At 38.5% G+C, this 22,509-nt stretch overlaps 1 protein-coding gene across 1 annotated transcript; it reads left to right on the forward strand.

The window, feature by feature from the left end:
* Window positions 1-1,176: 1,176 nt before the first annotated feature.
* npffr1l3 (neuropeptide FF receptor 1 like 3) lies at window positions 1,177-14,653 on the forward strand. Its single transcript, XM_073829846.1, has 3 exons — window positions 1,177-1,519; window positions 8,114-8,213; window positions 13,714-14,653. The coding sequence occupies exons 1-3, from the start codon at window positions 1,177-1,179 to the stop codon at window positions 14,651-14,653; spliced, it is 1,383 nt and encodes a 460-aa protein (XP_073685947.1).
* Window positions 14,654-22,509: the final 7,856 nt, after the last annotated feature.

Consider the following 22,509-nt stretch of genomic DNA (forward strand, 5'->3'; position numbering starts at 1 on the left):
CAGTCATTGAAAAACCAGCATTGAAAGATAACGAAGAAGAGGGAGAACAAGCAGCAAGTCAGTAATTTGTTCGCGAATGTCACAAATGGGTAAAACAACAATGGCGTCTGCATAAGCACATTTTAGCAAAACTTAGAGTAAATCAGTCTGCGCTTTGTTTCCAGGCGGACCGAAAATAAACGCGACACTCGTGTCTCCCGGAAATTCGGTCAACTTCAACTAATCAGAGGACGACTTCGACATTCCTGAAGTGTTTCCAGTTAAGCGTACCATATGCATCAGACGTTTAGCCAACGTTTCGTGGGCGTGACGTCTGAGGCTGAGACTAATGTTCGGATAACGAGCAGCGGTTGTCGGTCAGGGAAATTAACCGAAATGAGCATCCCTAAGTATAACCAATCGTTTTGCTAGATAAGACCCTTCTTCCTCGGCTGGGATCATTTAGAGCCCTTTAAAGCTGCATTTAGACTGCATTTTGGAAGTTCAAAATGCTCGGGGGCACCATAGAAGTCCATCATATGGAGAGAAATTCTGAATTGTTTTCATCAAAAAACACCATTTCTTTACGACTGAAGAAAGAAAGACATGAACATCTTGGATGACAAGAGGGTGTGAGTACATTATCTGTAAATTTTTGTTCTGAAAGTGAACTACTCTTTTAAGCATGCAGAATAATGAACTTTTTTTTGTAATCGCGGCTTTGAACGATTACGTAATCGTGATCGCGATTAGAAATTTGATTAATTGTGCAGCTCTAGATATGACGATAGTTTCTCTCAAAATAAGGAGTAAAATGCTCATAAAGAAACTTCAGAGCAGTTCTGGGGGGTGTTCCATAAAACAAGTTTACCAAATAAGCTAGGCTTATTTCAGTTAGTCACTTGATTTGCCTCAAAATTAGTCAGACTTACTGAAATAAGCCTGACTTATTTGGTAAACTTGTTTTATGGAACACCCCCCAGGAAATCTGACAAATTTTGTAACATTCCATGTTATACAGTAAATTCCATTTTTATGACTGGATTCCTGGAAGATCATAGGGCCCTACACATACATAAAAACAATTGTTCGATGGCAGAAACAGGCTTTCAAAAGCATTAGAGCTAAAACAGATGAAAACAATTTTGTTTGTTTATTTTGCGTTTGTGTGTTTGTCCCTAGCATTGCTTTGCAATCATGGAAGGCTCTGAAGGATTATGGGATGCTGCCTCTGTCTACATCATCTCAGATCTCGTCCCCTGCACCAACCAGACCAACAGCACCAACTCCAGCACAGTAGGAAGCATCGTCCTGTTTCCTTATTACCAGCACGCGCTGTCAACGGCCGTGCTCTTCACGCTGGCATACCTCTTCATCTTCCTGCTGTGCCTGATGGGGAACGGTTTGGTCTGCGTGATAGTCCTGAGGAACCGGCACATGAGAACCGTCACCAACATCTTCATCCTGAATCTGGCCGTCAGCGACCTGCTGGTCGGGATCTTCTGCATTCCCACGACGCTTGTGGACAACCTCATCACAGGTGTGGAGTAAACATTCAAATGTCAAGCCAACATTAATGTTTCTCATTAAACCGTATCTAGTAGGGCTGTCACGGTTATGAAATTTGGCTGGCGACTAATTGTCTAAGAAATAATTGTGATTATACTGATTAATGGTGTGGTTTATGAGAATTGACGATTATGGCGATTAATTGTCTGTTTTATGGCTTTTTATGGGCGTTGTTTATTAAATTGTTACAAAGGATTGTAATTAGGGACAACACAGGGCTTTAGAGTGCGGCCTGATTTGTCAATGGTGCGACTGATTTTTTTCCCAAATTCCATTTTATTTTTTTCCAAATTCCGTTTTTTTCGTTTTAACTTTTCTGGATTCCATTATTTTTTCTGGACCCTTGTTTTAATGATTAAATAATGTTTTATTAATCAAGTCTAATTAATTAAAATGATAAAACTTATACAATTTAACATCAATTTATTAAAAGTTGTACCAAAAATACATGTTTAGGGCCCTATGAAATGTTTTATTTTTTTCTCACCTTCTGTTTTATTATTACCAAATTCTATTTAAGCATGTCTAATTTCATGTCAATAATTTTTACAATATTTAAATTTTTCTGGTTATCAAATGAAGACATAAAAAGCAGAATTCTGAGTTTTATAGCTCGCAATGATTTCTCAGTGGTGCGACTGAAAACACAGGTGCGACCAGCTGTTCAAGAGCAAAAAAAAAAAACAACTACGTGCGACTATGAAAAAATATTTAGGAGCACCATGTGAGACTGACCCGATTAGCTTATTTGTATTTGCGCTAAGGAGAGTTTCAAAGGTTTCTAAGTGTTTTTGCAACGTTGAGTAAAGTATCACAGACATATCTCATCAATCCTTTCATAAACGAAGTGTAGAGAGAGTGTAAATAAGAGACTGATTGTTCAGTATAATTTGTGAGCTTTGTGAGATTGCGAACTAAGATGAGTGACAGCTTTTAATAATTTTTAAGGGAGTTTGTAAATTAGATATTGATTTAATACAACAGCTAAATAAACAAGAAGTTATTAAGTGACTTACATTGTCTGACTATAACACTATTGCCTGATTTTGCTCTATTTCGTTGTCAAAAGTAGTCTGAAACAAGTCACAACTGAGCCGCTGCACATCTCCATTCAAACACAACGGTGTTTCGCTTATGAATGAACATGAGTTTTTAAACAAATCTAGTGAAACGATTTAATTCCCAATTCATAAATACAGTCACTTGCTTTATTCCTGAATGAACCAGCTGTTCGAACGAATCAAATGAATGATATGATTCAGTAATTAAATCAGTGTCTTGCCGCCACCTGCTGGCCGATCTTTTCAGTTATTTAAATCATTTAATATTTCTGTGTTCAAAATTTTATATTCAAAACATTAATCTCAACATGAATTTATGAATTTGATTGCACTCATGCCAACATCTGAGCCTCATTAAACATATGAAAAGGTAAAAACAAAATTCCCCTGTAAATCACTTTAAGGAGTCAAATATCACGTCGTAATGGGAAGGCTAATTTTTTTATCAGATTTTTTGATTATTGTTTAGAATGTGCTCCTGAAATTTTGACTGTGTCATGATCGGGGCTGTGGGTTTTCCCTCAGCCACCTGAGGTCGCTGTTTGCACTGCACTCTGATTCATCACGTCTGTTTTGTCATTACCACTGATTCACACACAGCTGTTCACAATCTGGACTCTGTATAAGAACACTCACACTTCATTCCGTTTTCAGGTCTGCATTGTCTTATGTCTCCTGTTTTGTCTGTTCACTCTGCGTTCCTGAATTCCTGGCTCAAGATCATGTTCCCTGTTTAGTTTATTTAGTGTTTCAGTTTGTTACGTTTGTGCCGTGTTGGCCTTTTGTTTTGTTTATTTTCTGTTAATAAAATACTTACCTGCATCTGGACCCAGACCTCCTTGGTTCTAACGTGACAGAATGCAGACCTCACTGATGGGTCCAGCGGGGAGTAATTTTTTTTTTTCTGAGGAGGCGGAGGCAGCGTCGGCCACCCGCTTTGAGACCATCTACGCCTGTTTGGCGGCGATGGAGGCCATTAACGCTGAGGCGGAGCGGAAGCGCCCCTACTATAGGGCCAGGGCGGAGGCGTTTTTTCGGGAGAGGGCGACCGCTCTCTCTGTTCCGGACGCGGCGGTGACCGCTCTCTCTGTGCCGGACGCGGCGTTGACCGCTCTCTCTGTTCCGGACGCGGCGGTGACCGCTCTCTCTGCTCCGGACGCGGCGGTGACCGCTCTCTCTGCGCCGGACGCGGCGGTGACCGCTCTCTCTGTGCCGGACGCGGCGTCGACTGCTCTCTCTGTGCCGGACGCGGCGGTGACCGCACTATCTGTTCCGGACGCGGCGGTGACCGCACTATCTGTTCCGGACGCGGCGGTGACCGCACTATCTGTTCCGGACGCGGCGGTGACCGCACTATCTGTTCCGGACGCGGCGGTGACCGCGCTATCTGTTCCGGACGCGGCGGTGACCGCGCTATCTGTTCCGGACGCGGCGGTGACCGCACTATCTGTTCCGGACGCGGCGGTGACCGCGCTCTCTGCTACGGACGCGCCGGTGACCGCTCTCTCTGCTCCTGACGCGGCGGTGACCGCTCTCTCTGCTCCGGACGCGGCGGTGACCGCTCTCTCTGCTCCGGACGCGGCGGTGACCGCTCTCTCTGCTCCGGACGCGGCGGTGACCGCTCTCTCTGTTCCGGACGCGGCGGTGACCGCTCTCTCTGCTCCGGACGCGGCGGTGACCGCTCTCTCTGCTCCGGACGCGGCGGTGACCGCTCTCTCTGTTCCGGACGCGGCGGTGACCGCTCTCTCTGCGCCGGACGCGGCGGTGACCGCTCTCTCTGCTCCGGACGCGGCGGTGACCGCTCTCTCTGTTCCGGACGCGGCGGTGACCGCTCTCTCTGCGCCGGACGCGGCGGTGACCGCTCTCTCTGTTCCGGACGCGGCGGTGACCGCTCTCTCTGCGCCGGACGCGGCGGTGACCGCTCTCTCTGTTCCTGACGCGGCGGTGACCGCTCTCTCTGTTCCGGACGCGGCGGTGACCGCTCTCTCTGCGCCGGACGCGGCGGTGACCGCTCTCTCTGTGCCGGACGCGGCGTCGACCGCTCTCTCTGTGCCGGACGCGGCGGTGACCGCACTATCTGTTCCGGACGCGGCGGTGACCGCACTATCTGTTCCGGACGCGGCGGTGACCGCACTATCTGTTCCGGACGCGGCGGTGACCGCACTATCTGTTCCGGACGCGGCGGTGACCGCACTATCTGTTCCGGACGCGGCGGTGACCGCGCTCTCTGCTACGGACGCGCCGGTGACCGCTCTCTCTGCTCCTGACGCGGCGGTGACCGCTCTCTCTGCTCCGGACGCGGCGGTGACCGCTCTCTCTGCTCCGGACGCGGCGGTGACCGCTCTCTCTGCTCCGGACGCGGCGGTGACCGCTCTCTCTGTTCCGGACGCGGCGGTGACCGCTCTCTCTGCTCCGGACGCGGCGGTGACCGCTCTCTCTGTTCCGGACGCGGCGGTGACCGCTCTCTCTGCTCCGGACGCGGCGGTGACCGCTCTCTCTGCTCCGGACGCGGCGGTGACCGCTCTCTCTGCTCCGGACGCGGCGGTGACCGCTGAAGTTCCTCTGGCGGCGAGGCCAGCTCACGTTCCACTGGCGGCGAGGCCAGCTCACGTTCCTCTGGCGGCGGTGTCCGCTCACGTCCCTCCGCTGCACGGGCCTGGCCCGCCATCCCTCCCCCTTATGCACCTTCCACCGTTCCTCCTCCCTCCAGAAATTTTGTTTTGGGAACGTCTGGTAGCCGTTCCCTAGAGAGGGGGTACTGTCATGATCGGGGCTGTGGGTTTTCCCTCAGCCACCTGAGGTCGCTGTTTGCACTGCACTCTGATTCATCACGTCTGTTTTGTCATTACCACTGATTCACACACAGCTGTTCACAATCTGGACTCTGTATAAGAACACTCACACTTCATTCCGTTTTCAGGTCTGCATTGTCTTATGTCTCCTGTTTTGTCTGTTCACTCTGCGTTCCTGAATTCCTGGCTCAAGATCATGTTCCCTGTTTAGTTTATTTAGTGTTTCAGTTTGTTACGTTTGTGCCGTGTTGGCCTTTTGTTTTGTTTATTTTCTGTTAATAAAATACTTACCTGCATCTGGACCCAGACCTCCTTGGCTGTAACGTGACAGACTGTGCTTCTAAATTTTTTAAGTTAGAAGCACAAGCGCTCCTAAGAAGAAAAGTAAGCGTAGAGCCCTTGATTGACAACTTTTTAGATGTTAAGTTACTTTTAAGAATGTTAAGTTAAGGCCTGATCCGTCTGAAAACCAATAACCAATAACCAATGCTCTGACATGGAGCCATCAACCTCCCAGATTATGTCAAGCCCTGGTCCGGAGACGGCATTAAATAATGAGCCGCATAAGGTCAAGTCCGAGCCAGAGAAATATTAAGTTTAAATTTCAGCTCAGTGAAGCACTTTAAGCACCAACACTTTTCCAATAAGAATTGTGCTTCAAATAAAGAACTTTATGTTGACCAGACTGTTAGTTAATCATTTTCAATTAAGTCAATATTGCCTATATGGATATCAATTAAAAAAAAAAAAGTTTGTAAAACTTGTAAAACTTTTTTAGGCGCACCAGTGCAAAAAGTTAATCTAGAGCCCTGCAACAACATGGAAATGTTTCTGAAAACCAGATTTACGTTCGTTTACTTTTTTTCTACGCCCATTGAACGTGTCGGGGGGAAATGGTTCTATAATAATAATTATTTATTAATAAACTAGTGTATTCTGAGTCAGTGTCACAAATATCCTGACTCGCAGTCTTCTCTTTGGACGCGCCTTTAGAAAAAACTGCATCTTTGTGGATTACATAATTTTGTTTTAGTTTTTTTTTATTTTGTTAAGTAATATTTGAAGCTTTCTATATACATATTTATCACATCTGTGAGGCATGTATTCGCTGAGTTTCGGTTTATTTTTGTGAAGCGCTCCTGTTCAAGAACGAGACGGCCGAAAGTGCATCATGTTTGTTTTCTTTATTTTATAAAAGCATTTATAAAAGCTCTGTTCGTAATGTTTTGTTGACATTGTGAGTGGACACAAACACAAGTAGACCTTTTACAGTTCTGAATGATGTATTACTTGTACCTTTGTGAGCAAACATGATGGATTATATATAACTGTTTCCACTGAAAAAAATGCAAGTGTTGGCTCTGGCGCCTGCATGTCCTGTAAAGCCCACTTCAGTTTCCACTCTCCGCAAAAACAATCGGATAAGCACCTATCTCTAAACCATTTTCTAAATTAACACACAGACAGAGGCCCCTCCCACAATAGTTGATTGACATGAGCGCCTTACCTTAGACCCGCCCTCACCGAACTGAAACAGTCCGACTGTTGCAGACAAGAATGTCTCCTATTGAGCGATTGGAGGTGATCTGTTGTTGGATGTAATAATGAACATAGCAGTTGTCATTTACTTCCGACATCTGAGCCGCTGAAGACACAGAGGTTTAAGGTTACTTTAGTTTTTAAAATGAAAGCACCGATGCCAATCTGCATATGAGTGCCAATGTTCGTGCAAATCGTTCCTGATGCAGCTTCACCCACAGCAGAAGTTTTTTATGCATCTTTTTTTAATGCAATGGCCTTTCTTAAAAATGTGCTTGTTGGCAAGTTTCGCCGCTAAATGCGACTAAACGCGACTAAACGCGGCTAAAATAATCATCACGTCTCATCATCCCTGGCAGAGAGGGGCGGGGCGAGCAGAGCTCATTTGCATTTAAAGGACCATACAACAATATGAGTGGGTTTTGCAGAGCTGATTTTGACAAGGTAAAAGGGTGTTTTTTTACACTAATACTGAAAATTTTTAACCAAAGTATATTAGAGCCTTTTCATTAAGACCCTAAAGAATCATATGAACTTGTGGAAAATGGGCATCCGATGACCCCTTTAAAAAAAGCTAAACAAAATATAATCACTTTGCCATTACATACAAAACTGAACTATTTTAATAGCTGAAACAGACGAAAAGACGGGCTCGGATTGGACTCGGGCTCTATATATCAATTCATGTCTGCTCAATTTGATAACTCCATAAACTCAATCGCTTTTTGATCCAAGCTTAAGCCCAAAGAAGGCTTGTTAAGAGTGATAATGGCAATACAGAGAGCACACACTCTGTAAAGCAGCCTGAACAAGCATAAACAAAACACAATGCCTCCATTCACTGTTCATTGGTTAAACCTTCGAAAATAATGAGCGTTTCGTCACTATTACTTTTGTTACAATAACAGATACTAAATGCGGGAAGCGGTAAAACATTGCTATGGTTTCCAAGCTGTCAATCATCGCAGTTTCGAGACTTTTAGGGGATTTCACTCCCGCATTTAAATGCTGTTGTCACTCCTGGAACTTAGTGTGCATGTGGCTTATATAAATGCTCTGCCTTTTTTGTGGTTGCTTAAGGAGCGCAATAATTTAATAGACGATTTTTAATAATTATGACAGGCCTAGTGTCTAGTTTGGTAAACTGAATTTTAATGCTTCTGTCTTTGTCAGGTTGGCCTTTCAGCAACACAATATGCAAACTGAGTGGTCTTGTGCAAGGAATGTCCGTCTGTGCCTCCGTTTTCACATTAGTCACCATTGCTGTAGACAGGTAAGTGTTTATGATTTTAAGAATGAAATGAAAAAAGCATTGAACAAACAAATGTTTGTGAAGGAAACAATAGAGCCGCGGTATCGTGTCAGCCGTTGCTCATATCTGAAGTGTGCAGCTCCGCTGGAAGCTCTAATTGGCACATTGTTAGGGCTGATTAAGCTTTAGACTCAGAAAACGCAGCGGCGAACTGTTGGTCATTATGATGGCTCTTACACGATGCTGCTTCTGTTGTGTGCTGAAAACAGTAGATGAGAACTGTAAAGGGTGTTAATAACACATGTGTTTGGAGAGACACTGAATCAACTCAATGTTTTGATGCCATGCAAGCTTTAACCCTTTTGTGTACAGATTTAGAGAAAGAACTGGTACTTTTGTGATTTTGGGAGTTCATTAATGTCATTTGTCAGTAAACAATGTCAGAGAAAGATCTTTTTGTTTTGTAAATGAAAATTATTGCACTATTTTCATAGATGAATTGTCACCAAAGTGCCTCAAGATATATAGGTAAAACATTTTATATGTTTAAAGTTTAATTGAAATCATTCATTAAAATATAATTTTAGGGCAATTACATGGCACACATATAAACATTACATAAATTATATGTAAAAATGTTGCAAATTATATAATAGAAATTATAATTTGATATTTATAATTAGAAATAATCAGTTTAATATATATTTATTTGATATGTTTTTAATAAAAATTATTTAAATATTTACATGCTTCTCCATGAGCTCATGTAATTTATTCTAAATTATATCTAAATACCTAAAATATTTATTTATTCTTCCTTTACTATTTATTCTATCTAAAATACTAAAAATATTACATGCATTATAAAATGTAATAAATTATATATATATATAATATATAAAGCTTAAAGTTGATAGATGGATAAATAGATAGATAGATAGCAAGTACTAGCATGTTGTTAACATGTTTATATCATGGTTAGTATGTTACTAGCATGATTAGCAAGTTACTAACATGTTAGCATGATTAGCAAGTTGCTAGCATGTTTCTAGCATGATGCTAGCATGTTTTTAGCATGATTAGCATGTCGCTAACATGTTACTAGTAGGGCTGTAAACTCCCAGTCGATTAGTCGATTAATTGGTCAATAAGGTCTGGTTCGACCAAAATTCGCGCTCATTTCATCAGGTGGAAAGCACTAATTGCTAATGGCGGTGTTTTCAGAGCACCCCTGTTTCACACGGAACAGTCTGTTTTCAGAACACCCCCATTGTTTTCACTTTTTTGGATTAGCCCAACCCACTGGAGAAGAGAGACAGATAAGTAGGCTTTAGAAGGTATGATGCTGAATATTATTTATTTAATAATAAGCTAGTGGACTCAGTGGTTTGGAACACATATCAATATACATCAGTCCTATTCTAACATGTCAACAACAAAAAAATCGACAGTGTGGCAGCATTTTGTTAAAATTAATAACGGGAAAAAGGTTGAATGCAAAGTTTGCAAGCAACAGTTTGCCTTCCACAGCTCGACGACAAACATGACGTGTCATCTGAAAGCGGTAAGCTAACTTGTCTGCGTTAGGTTGCCCTGTCTGGTTTTGAGTAGGCTACATGAACATATCAGAATTGGCATATTTCAATAGTTTAGTGTAATAATCGTTTTAGAACTGCAGGCGCACACATCCGTAATGACAGTAGAATCCCCCAGACAAACCCATACCACGCTGGATTTTAAGCCTCCTTTTGGGGCCGTTCACATGTAGCGTCTTTTGCGCGATCAAGTTCGTTATTTCAAATGTAGACGCGCGGCTTGCGCGCACATAATGGAAGCGACGCGGTGCGACGCGCTCGTTTTTTCCGGGCGCGTCCGTGCCGCATCGAGATAAAAACATCTCAACTTTTCAGAATGTCGCAAGCGCACCGCAGGTCATGTGACATGAACCGAACAATCAGCTTCCTCACGTTTTTCCGTTACATTGAAACCTCAGCAGAAACAAGGAGGAGCAGCTCATCATTGTGGTCCAGGGATTTCCTGAACTTTATGATTTGTCAAGCCTCCATTATTTTGACGCTAATAGAAGCAACAATGCATGAGACGCATAGGCTTGGAGCTAGAGCGCAGCTGATGGTTGCTTAGAAACGGCAGACGCTTCCGGAGCGCAAGCGCCAGAGCGCTTTGTCGATAAGGAAGAAAGCGGCGCGCCTAGCGTTTTCCACGCGTTTTTAGGCGCGACATGTGAACGGCCCCTTAACCCCTTAACTGTCACCGTTCCCACCTGTGGGACGCTTGGCGCTCTTTTTTCCGTTGTCCTTTTTTTCTATCAAATGTTTTAGTAACCATCATAAATTACATATAATTTGAAAGCTTAGAAGCTCAAGAATCATCATGTGAAAACCATTTTGAAATCGGACATTGCTTTACCATGGAAATGGTACTTTAAAATCGTTTGGCGGTCTCCTCCCCCTTAGCGGTGTCATATTACAAAATGCATTACGGTCTTTTAGAATCACAACTTTTTACAATCTTGTCGAAAAACATATCATTGGAAAGGTCTGAGTCTCAGGATTGCATATTTGGTGGTTATTTTGTAATTGAATGAAAATTTTCAGAAAAATTTAGACTTTTGTGACAGAAAAATGGAGAAAAGAATATATAGAACATTTGGATGGCACCCGGTGGCTGTTTGTGGTATAACGCCCTAAACAAACTTTCACAGGAACCTTAATTTTTTTCATATTAAATTTGGAACATAACTTATTTAGATGTGAGGATTCAATTTGATATCAAATTTAGGATAAAACCTGATATGTAAAATATGTATTTTATATAAAATATAATACAAATTGCACAGTACATTTTGTTTACAGTAAATTTAAACTTCTATAATTTGTTGATACTTTATTTTTTTTTGAAAAAATTCAACTTCTTCAATAATCAGCTGATTGTTTTCTTTAAAAAGAGACCTTAGATCTGTATTCCAAACTGTTCATGAATTACAACAATTGAAGATTGAATAGTGCACTTTTATGCCTATTTTTAAAAATGGGGGTGACAGTTAAGGGGTTAATCATCCAAACGGAAAAATAATGTCACGGAAGGAATTGTTAAGTCTATTCGTGTCTCAGCCACGTAGCTGAGCTCTTATGTTCAGCCTCGTTCTGTGCGAGCTGCGCAGAGCGGCTGAAATGATAGTGTCTGACAGTTATACTTATAACATATGACAAAAATAATTTTCTAAATTATGTTGCACATTCCTCAAAAGTTCTTGTGATTTCACTAGTTGACAACATAGTACTGTTTTCAGAAATCACAGGCTATGATATTGCGCAGGTGCACGTGATGCACCGCTGTCAGAGACGACAGACTCGTGTGTCAGACTCATTTCAGTGCAAAATAATTAGGTCAAAAACGATTTAATATACTGCAAATAGCCTATTAGTTTTTTATGTTTATTTATAATTAATTTAGGCAGACAACAAGGCCACCAAGTACTGAGCACAGTACGTATCTAATTAATGTAACGTACGTTTTTTTTTTTTCACTACGTCATTTTTAGTCGATTTTTAGTCGAAAGTTTCTGGACTTCAGTCGACCAAGATTTTCTTTGGTTGATTACAGCCCTAGTTACTAGCATGATTAGCATGTTGCTAGCATGTTTCTAGCATGATTAGCATGTTGCTATCATGTTTCTAGCATGATTAGCAAGTTGCTACCATTTTTCTAACATGGTTAGCATGTTTCTAGCATGATTAGCATGTCATTAGCATGTTACTAGCATGATTAGCATGTTGCTAGCATGTTTCTAGCATGATTAGCAAGTTACTAGCATGTTTCTAGCATTATTAGCATGTTGATATCATGTTTCTAGCATGATTAGCAAGTTGCTAGCATGTTTCTAGCATGATTGGCATGTTGCTAACATTTTTCTAACATGGTTAACATGTTTTTAGCGCGATTAGCATGTTGCTAACATGTTTCTAGCATGATTGGCAAGTTGCTAACATGTTTCTAGCATGATTGGCAAGTTGCTAACATGTTTCTAGCATGATTGGCAGGTTGCTAACATGTTTCTAGCATGATTAGCAAGTTGCTAGCATTTTTCTAACATGGTTAACATGTTTCTAGCATGATTAGCAAGTTACTAGCATGTTTCTAGCATGATTAGCATGTTGCTATCATGTTTCTAGCATGTTTCGCATGTTGTTAGCATGTTGCTAGCATGTTTCTAACATGATTAGCATGTTTCTAACATATTTCTAGCATGATTCCCAAGTTTTTAGCATTTAGTATTATTTGCATGTTGCTAGCATGATTTTAACATGATTACCAAATTGCTAGCATGTTGCTAGCATGATTAGCATTTTGCTAGCATTTTTTAGCGTGTTTCTAACATGTTTTTAGCATGATTAGCAAGTTACTAGCATGTTTCTAGAATTATTAGCATGTTGCTATCATGTTTCTAGCATGTTTTGCATTTTGTTAGCATGTTTCTAGCATGTTTCTAACATGATTAGCATGTTTCTAACATATTTCTAGCTTGATTCCCAAGTTTTTAGCATTTAGTATTATTTGCATGTTGCTAGCATGATTCTAACATGATTACCAAATTTGCTAGCATGTTGCTAGCATGATTAGCATTTTGCTAGCATGTTTTTAGCGTGTTTCTAACATGTTTCTAACATGATTAGCAAGTTGCTAGCATTTTTCTAACATGGTTAACATGTTTCTAGCATGATTAGCAAGTTACTAGCATGTTTCTAGCATGATTAGCATGTTGCTATCATGTCTCTAGCATGTTTCGCATGTTGTTAGCATGTTGCTAGCATGTTTCTAACATGATTAGCATGTTTCTAACATGTTTCTAGCATGATTCCCAAGTTTTTAGCATTTAGTATTATTTGCATGTTGTTAGCATGATTCTAACATGATTAACAAATTGCTAGCATGTTGCTAGCATGATTAGCATTTTGCTAGCATGTTGTTAGAGTGTTTCTAACATGTTTCTAGCATGATTAGCAAGTTAGTTTGAATGAGTTTGCTTGAATTAGAAATAACACAGGGCTCGACAAGTGGATTTTGTGAAAGGGCAAGTGAAAGAGGATTTTACTTGCCTGACCGGACAAGTAACCTGATTAAAACATCAATGACGAACAAATGTCTAATTCACTTGTCCGAAGGACAAGTACATGTCAAAGCTTAATGTCAAGCCCTGTAACACATAAAAGGTAAGTTTGATTGAGTCTGAAGGGATTGTGGGAGTTTTGTCAGTTGTAGTTTGAATAGTGTTGATCATTTGAACATTTCCGTCAATGTAAGTCTATGGGATTTTATTCCCAAACTGAATTGTCAAATTAGAACAGATCCAGCAACTGGAGTCAGATCAGTCTGAAGTTCTGGGCTGAGTTTGGAGTTTGTAGAGTTAAAGCTCTAATCTTTTGTGTGCAATATTAAATACAGGGGAAAGCAGTAAATCTGGGTTAACGTCTCCGTCTGTGTTTTCTCATCTGAAACCCAGGTTTCGCTGCATCGTTTACCCGTTCAAGCCCAAACTTACGCTGTTTGTGGCGAAGGTGTCGATAGTGACGATATGGGTGCTCGCTCTCACCATAATGCTTCCCTCGGTGTTAATGTTGACCGTCGAGCAAGAAAAAGGGCATTTCATGGTTCACAGTGACAACCGCACGTACCCGCTGTACTCCTGCTATGAGACCTGGCCCAAACCTGAGATGAGGAAAGTGTACACGACCGTCCTGTTCGTGCACATATACATGATTCCCCTGGCGCTAATCATGCTCATGTACGGACGAATCGGCGCAAAGCTGTACGCCACGTCCATCCTGGCCAACGGCGAACAGCACGATATTCCCGCTCAGGGGAAATGCCCCACATCTCAAAGAAAGATCCGAGTGATAAAGATGCTGATCGTGGTGGCTCTGCTCTTCATGCTGTCCTGGCTGCCGCTGTGGACGCTCATGCTGCTGACCGATTACGCCCGTCCCAACGAGGACAGTCTGGAGCTCCTGACCAGCTACGTATTCCCTCTCTCTCACTGGCTGGCCTTTTCCAATTCCAGCGTCAATCCCATTATCTACGGCTACTTCAACGAGAACTTCAAGAGAGGCTTCCAGGCCGCGTGTCAGCATCAGGCTTGTTGCTGGGTTCGAAAGAAGAGGCGATTCAGCATCAAACAGCCCAGAGCTGGAAGCCCATTGAATACGGCTGTTAGCTGCCACCCGCTCAGCCTGGGCTCGAGAACAAACCGGGTCTTCACCGAAAGTGACCTCACCGGGTGCGTTCGCCTGGAGCTGGAGCACCGGAGGTTGTCGATGGACACCAAGGGCTCTTCGGCCGAAGGGGGAAACAGCGGCATGTCTATGAAACGGGAGATTCACTTCGAAGAGATTGAGAAAGTGTCTTCAGCAGGAGGTAAAAAATATAATGCCTGGGAGCGGTGAAGCCACAGTTGACTAAATCAGCGGAGATTAATTGGCACTGACATGCTTCTGTTTTCAATTTTCAATTTCGTGGTCACATTTATCTCTATAGTACGACAGCGTTTTAGTTTCACAAAAAAAAGATTATAAGATTAAAATCGTAATATTTTGAGAATAAAGTCAAAATATTATGAGAACAATGTCGAAGTACTACGAGAATAAAGTCGAAATACAACAAGAATAAAGTCGAAATACTACGAGAATAAAGTCGAAATATTACGAGAATAAAGTCGAAATATTACGAGAATAAAGTCGATATACTACGAGAATAAAGTCAAAATACTACAAGAATAAAGTCGAAATATTATGAGAACAATGTCGAAATACTACGAAAATAAAGTCGAAATACTACGAGAATAAAGTCAAAATACTACAAGAATAAAGTCGAAATATTATGAGAACAATGTCGAAATATTACGAAAATAAAGTCGAAATACTACGAGAATAAAGTCGAAATACAACAAGAATAAAGTCGAAATACTACGAGAATTAAGTCGAAATATTACGAGAATAAAGTCGAAATACTACGAAAATAAAGTCAAAATACTACAAGAATAGTCGAAATATTATGAGAATAAAGTTAAAATATTACGAGAATAAAGTCGAAATACTTCGAGAATAAAGTCAAAATACTACGAGAATAAAGTCGAAATATTATGAGAATAAAGTTGAAATATTTTGAGAATCAAGTCTAAATATTATAAGAATAAAGTCAAAATACTACGAGAATAAAGTCGAAATATTACGAGAATAAAGTCGAAATATTACGAGAATAAAGTCGAAATATTACGAGAATAAAGTCGAAATATTACGAGAATAAAGTCGAAATATTACGAAGAATAAAGTCGAAATATTATGAGAATAAAGTCGAAATATTACGAGAATAAAGTCGAAATATTACGAGAATAAAGTCGAAATATTATGAGAGTAAAGTTGAAATATTTTGAGAATCAAGTCTAAATATTATAAGAATAAAGTCAAAATACTACGAGAATAAAGTCGAAATATTACGAAAATAAAGTCAAAATACTACAAGAATAGTCGAAATATTATGAGAATAAAGTTAAAATATTACGAGAATAAAGTCGAAATACTTCAAGAATAAAGTCAAAATATTACGAGAATAAAGTCGAAATACTACGAAAATAAAGTCAAAATACTACAAGAATAGTCGAAATATTATGAGAATAAAGTTAAAATATTACGAGAATAAAGTCGAAATACTTCGAGAATAAAGTCAAAATACTACGAGAATAAAGTCGAAATATTATGAGAATAAAGTTGAAATATTACGAGAATAAAGTCGAAATATTACGAGAATAAAGTCGAAATATGAGAATAAAGTCGAAATATTACGAGAATAAAGTCGAAATATTACGAGAATAAAGTCGAAATATTACGAGAATAAAGTCGAAATATTACGAGAATAAAGTCGAAATATTACGAGAATAAAGTCGAAATATGAGAATAAAGTCGAAATATTACGAAAATAAAGTCAAAATACTACAAGAATAGTCGAAATATTATGAGAATAAAGTTAAAATATTACGAGAATAAAGTCGATATACTACGAAAATAAAGTCGAAATACAACAAGAATAAAGTCAAAATACTACGAGAATTAAGTCGAAATATTACGAGAATCAAGTCTAAATATTATAAGAATAAAGTCAAAATACTACGAGAATAAAGTCGAAATATTTCAAATTCTTGAAACATTTCGTAATTTGTAATTCTCGTAATTTTAACTTTCGACAATTTTTTCGATTTTTTTCTTATATTTCGACTTTATTCTCAAAACATTTAGACTTTATTCTCGACACAATTCGACATGATTTTTGGAATATTATAGCTTTGTAGTAACAAACAGGAAAATGACAATCGACTATGAAAACTCAATTATGAAGATAATTCAGATTTTGCTGTAAAGCAGCTCTAAAAGACAATATTGTCATTACGATTGTGATAAACCTATATCATTTTGTTTATTTTAGGAAAAACACCAGTTATGCTAGTCTGAAAAAGTTTGGAGTATTTTTATTTATTTATGTATGTTTATTTTTATTTAAAATGCATTTAATTTTTTTAAAAATCTCTTCTGCTGCATTTATTTGATAAAAAATACAGTAAAAACTGTAAAATCATGTAATAATATTACAATTCAAAATAGCTGTATTCTATGTGAATATATTGTAAAATGTAATTTATTCCTGTGATGCAAAGCTGAATTTTTAACATCATTACTCAAGTCTTCAGTGTCACATGATCCTCCATTCTAATATGCTAAACAAAAACATTTCTGTTAATTATCAATGTTGTAAACGTTCGAATCTGATACATTTTATTTGAAAATTCGAAAAACATTTATTTGAAATAGAAATCTTTAGTAAACATGATACATGTTTTTTCTATCACTTTTGATCAATTTAATGCAGCCTTGATGAATAAAATTATTAGTTTACTTCTGATGATCTGATGATTGTTTGACATTGAAAGTCTTGTTTCTTGTGTATTATGATTTGTAAATATTGTGCAAATTGCGTGTTTGTACAGTTTTGTTCTGTGATAAATGAAGTAGCTTCATTGTTCATCGTTTGTTTTAGAAGCAGTATTTTGGTGACTTAAAACAAGAATAAAGCTCTCAGATCTAGGTAGTGAACTGAATTTATGAACTAATCATGAATGTTAATTAGAGAAGAGTTAAATCGCAGTGTTGCCTGTGAAATGGTAATCCTTAATAACTGTAACTGATTACAGTCTTCGCATCAGATTCTAAATATCATCTGCCTGGAAACACGTGAAGCGTTTTATCGTTTAACCTCAGCGGAAGAAATGTGTGTAAGCTGACATTTAACGAGTGAAGCGAATTGCACCCGCTCTCTATAGAAAAACAATAGAGCTATTGACAAAATGAAAGCATTTCCGAGAAAATGACAGGAAAACTACATACACCTGCAGCAAATTACTGCACTGTGAGCCTCTCTCATGGCAGACAGTCATAATTTCCCATGAGAGATGAGGCTGTGTTCTTGACCAGCATTACTCTGTTTATGTATGTGAAGCATTGAAGATGAAAATCGAATGTCCTCAGAGCCCCTCAAACCTCAGATGTGTTTTAAGTATTTATCTGAAACTACACTGTATGCTGGTCTACGTTTACAGATACGTTATTAAAGTCAACATTTACTTTCTTAATTCACGTTCCTTGTCTTATTCATCAGGAACAAATGTTTGTCTTCACAATATTTCATCAAAATGTAATAGCGTTCGCTTTATCCTAATGGATAAAATCAAATCCTGCTTTACTTTTTGTTGGTTTTGTTTTGTTTCTTTCTTAGTCAGGTATTGTCTTCTACGGAACGAGCTAAAAAATAATCCTGAGTAGGATTGATTTATATACTATTTTATTTGCATTTTCTTTAATACTTATATTACTGTGACAAATGGCACATGAAGGCAGTCATTTATCATGCAACACAATGTGGCATTAATCTGAGATTTATAAGGTTTTCTCATAAAGTGTGTGTCTTCAGGTGTAATATTCTGCAGGTCGATGACGTGAACCGCATCACGCTTTTATTTTTGGATGTTGTTTGTCTTGCTGTTGCGCTGCCTACAAGACTGACAATTTATATGAGAGACCTTTACACTGCAAAAAAATGCTTTTCTTACTTCGAAGTCTTGTTTCCAGCCGAGAAGGATTTTCTAGACAAGTAAAAATGATTGTCTGCCAATGGGGTAAGAAATAAAAAATCTTCTTTCATTCAGAAAACACGATTATTTTTCTTACCCCATTGGCAGACTATTTTGCTTGTTTCAAGCTAAAACACACTTAAATTTGCGTTTTTTCTGAAAACAAGACAATAATTTTTGCTTGTGTAAAAAAATCCTTCTTGATTTAAGAATTTTTGGATATGTTGGATGGAAACAAGACAAAAAATCTAAGTAAGAAAAGCATTTTTTGCAGTGATAATTTAGGAATAATTCTGATCCAAGTTTGTGCTTCGATCTTAAAGGGTTAATCCACCCCAAAATGAAAATTACTTTTAAAAGTAGTGCATTACAATATTGAGTTACTCCCTAAAAAACGTTACTTAGTTACTTTTTATGGAACGTAATGTGTTACTTTTTAAATCTGGGCAGGGCTTGCTTGTTTGTTTTTAATATGAAAAGTTCTATTTTTGTCAAATGTAAAAGCCTTTTCACACCAAAAGCCTCAGGCTTAGAGAAAAGTAAATTGACGTCTGTACAGTAGACCGCAGAAGAAAAAAGTCAACTCTTCAGCAATAAAAAAAAAAAAAGGAAAACAAATGTTAGATTATCTTGAGTAATTTTTTGCTTATTACTATGGATGAATTGGATCATTGAAGATCAGCAAGACATCGGTTAATAAAATGGGATTAAATACATAAAGGATATTTGTATTATTTAACATTTAATTGCATGTTTGCGTTGAATTTCAGTGTTTTTATTCATTTTGAAGAACACTATTTGTTTTTTAGTGAGTGAGATGAATTAATGCGTGTTCACATTTATTCTAGAACTAAAGTAACATCTTACAATTTCTCTCAAAATGGGGACAGGAGAGCTTTTAATCAATAAATGAGGGGAAAAAGTAACTGGTGTTACCTATTTGTCAAAGTAACTCAGATATCTTCTTGTCAATTTAAAAAGTAATGCATTACTAGTTACTTGGAAAAAGTAATATTATTGCGTAACTTGCGTTACTTGTAATGCGTTACCCCCAACACTGCTAATCACTTACCCCCATGTCATTCCAAACCTATAAAAGATTTGTTCGTCTTCGGAACACAAGATATTTTGGATGAAAACCAGGAGCTTTGTAAATAACACTGTCAAGGCCCAGAAAAGTATGAAAGACGTCGTCAAAATAGTCCATCTGCCATCAGTTGTTCAAACATAATTTTACAAAGCTAAGAGAATACTTTTTGCATGCAAAGAAAGCAAAAATAAAGACTTTATTTAACAATTCGTCCTCTCTGCTGTATCGTAGCACTCTTAAAAATAAAGGTGCTTCACGATGCTGTAGAAGAACCTTTTTTGTCTGAATGGTTCCATAAAGAACCTTTAACATCTGAAGAACCTTTCTGTTTCACAAAGATTCTTTGTGTTGAAAAAAGGTTCTTCAGATTACAAAAAGGTAAGAAAGAGATGACTGAATGGTTCTTCAATGGCATCGCTGTGAAGAACCTTTTCAAGCATCTTTATTTTTAAGAGTGTGGACGCAAACAGAGTATTTTCTACATTTATTTACACTTTGATATGAACATAAACAGCGTATCTGCGTCATTTTGGGGTGTAGTAACCTTTTAAAGGAATAGTCACCCAAAAATGAAATTCTGCTGAAAATGTCCTGCTCCTCAGATCATCCAAGATGTAAATGAGTTGCTTTCTTCATCAGATTTGGAGACATGTGTCACGCAATGACTGTCTCACCAATGGATCCTCTGGAGTGAGTCCAAACAGCTGATAAAAACATCTCAATAATCCACAAGTAATGCACACCACTCCAGTCCATCAGTTAACATCTTGAGCTGAAACAAATCCATCATTAAGATGTTTTAACTAAAATACGACTCCATAATCCATGTTAACACTTCCTCCAGTGAAAAAGCCCATCTCCGATTGTCTCTCACATCAAAATCCAGCCACAAAACTAGTCTAAAATGGGTATATTTGTAGCAGTAGCCAACAATAGTCAAAATGATCGATTTTTGTTTTATGTCAAAATCATTAGGATATTAAGTAAAGATCATGTTCCATAAATATATCAAAACTTAATTTTTGATTATCAATATGCATTGCTAAGAACTTTATTTGGACATCTTTAAAGGCGATTTTCTCTATATTTTTGCACCCTTAGATTACAGATTTTCAAATAGTAGTATCTTGGCCAAATGTTGTCCTATCCTAACAAACCATACATCACTGGAAATATTATGTATTGAGATAATGCATAAATCTCAATTTCTAAAAAATTTGGACCGTTTTGGCTTGTAAACGGTGCTTGATCTGTGCAGATTTCTCTCCTGATTCAGACCAAGCCACTTTTTCACTGGAGGAAGCGCTATTATGGATTATGGAGTCGTATTTGTCGTTTGTTTCAGCTTTTGTCTTCTCAAGATGTTAACAGATGGACTGGAGTGGTGTGGCTTACTTGTGGATTATTATAATGTTTTTATCAGATGTTTAGACTCCCATTCTGACGGCACCCATTCACTCCAGAGAATCCATTGGTGAGCAAGTGATGGGATGACACATTTCTCCAAATAAGAAACAAACCCATCTACATCTATCCTACTTGAATGGCCTCAGGGTGAGATTATTTCCAGCTAATTTTAATTTATTTTTTAAATCATTATTGATATTTTGGTTTTTCATCTACTGTTTTTAAGCACCATGTGAGTGTCTGTAGTGTCTCTAAATATGTCTTTTTTCAACTGGTGAACTAGATAATAATAGAGCACAGATGTTCATTAAAAGCATAAAAATTAGACTAAGTATGTAGCAAATGTATAAACATTAGGGCTGGACCAGAATATTCGAATATTCGTTCGGTGGGTTGGCATTCGATTTTAAATTTTGAGATTCGAATATTCGTTTTTTTTTTCATACACCTTGCATCCCCCGCGAAACGGTTCTCATTCACACTTAAATGAATGAAGAAGATCAGACTGCTGCGCCACTAACACAGAAACAGCAAAAAAAAGAGAGAGAGAGAAATTGAGTAATATTTAAGAGACACCATAAAGTAGGCTACAGTCAGACCCACTTGAATGGTTGAAGCAAAACTAGGGCTGTGACTGTCGTAATGACAACCGCGCCTCTGCATTTAAATGCACGCAGTAAGCTGGCCGCAAAGCTCCAGCAAAAATAATTACCATGAATGTGTCGGGAAAAAGTAAGGAGATATTTGAATTATTTATTAATAAACTAGTATTTGACAAAAAGATGAAGTGGACGACCCTGATGCCATTTGCTCATTGGACTCGCCTTTAATACCTAAATGCATATGCATTAGGCCTATAGCTAAAGGAAGAGTTTTGTTTTCGATTTAAATTATTTAAATTATTTTTTTATAGTTTCGGGATGATATATTAGTCTTACCTTTATGAGCAAAAATGAAGTTTCACATAGCGCTGGCTGGCGCTTCATGTTCTGCAAAGCGTGCTTATATCTATGGGTTTTAATTGAAATCGTGATGACTTGGTCGTTACTTTAAAAAACAAAAACTTAAATTTAACAAATAAAAAGTGTTCCAAATATATTTCTAAATTAACTTTATAACCTAAGTAAACGAAAATAAATGTAATCACTTTGCTATTAAAAACAACAGCTGTGCAATGGGGAAGAGAAAGAGAAAACAGACCGGTTCCAGTCGGACTCGGGCCAGTAATTCTGATTAGCTGTCGGAGAATATCCGGGCGAGGTTTTAGTAATGTTTGCAACGAATGTTTGTTTAATAGCCGATTTAACATTCTTATTTAGGCTAGATTCATATTTAAATGTATTATTTATTTGATTTATTTTAGCGTTTTGTAGGCTGATTGTTCACTGACTGAAGTGCTCAAATAAACACGCACGTTTGTTAAAAATATTTGGGCCTCATTTATTTTGGGTTTCAAAATAATATACTTAGGCTATGTATTTTATATAGGCTTATATACACAAACGTTATATATAATGTATATATATTTATTAATAAATCATTTAGATATGAATAATTTATTTATATATAAACACCGCGCCATTTTTTTCGTTCTTCTTTTTTAAACAGCCTACCCTTTACGGTGCCAT

This window comes from Garra rufa, chromosome 23, assembly GCF_049309525.1.
Source record: "Garra rufa chromosome 23, GarRuf1.0, whole genome shotgun sequence".
In the NCBI taxonomy this organism is placed as follows: Eukaryota; Metazoa; Chordata; class Actinopteri; order Cypriniformes; family Cyprinidae; genus Garra; species Garra rufa.

Bases quoted from the DNA above. Each gene is read 5' to 3' on its own strand.
- npffr1l3 (XM_073829846.1), top strand. From the start codon at position 1,177: ATGGAAGGCTCTGAAGGATTATGGGATGCTGCCTCTGTCTACATCATC. The intron at 1,520-8,113 runs GTGTGGAGTAAA...TGTCTTTGTCAG, and splicing joins TGTGGACAACCTCATCACAG to GTTGGCCTTTCAGCAACACA. The intron at 8,214-13,713 runs GTAAGTGTTTAT...TCTGAAACCCAG, and splicing joins GTCACCATTGCTGTAGACAG to GTTTCGCTGCATCGTTTACC.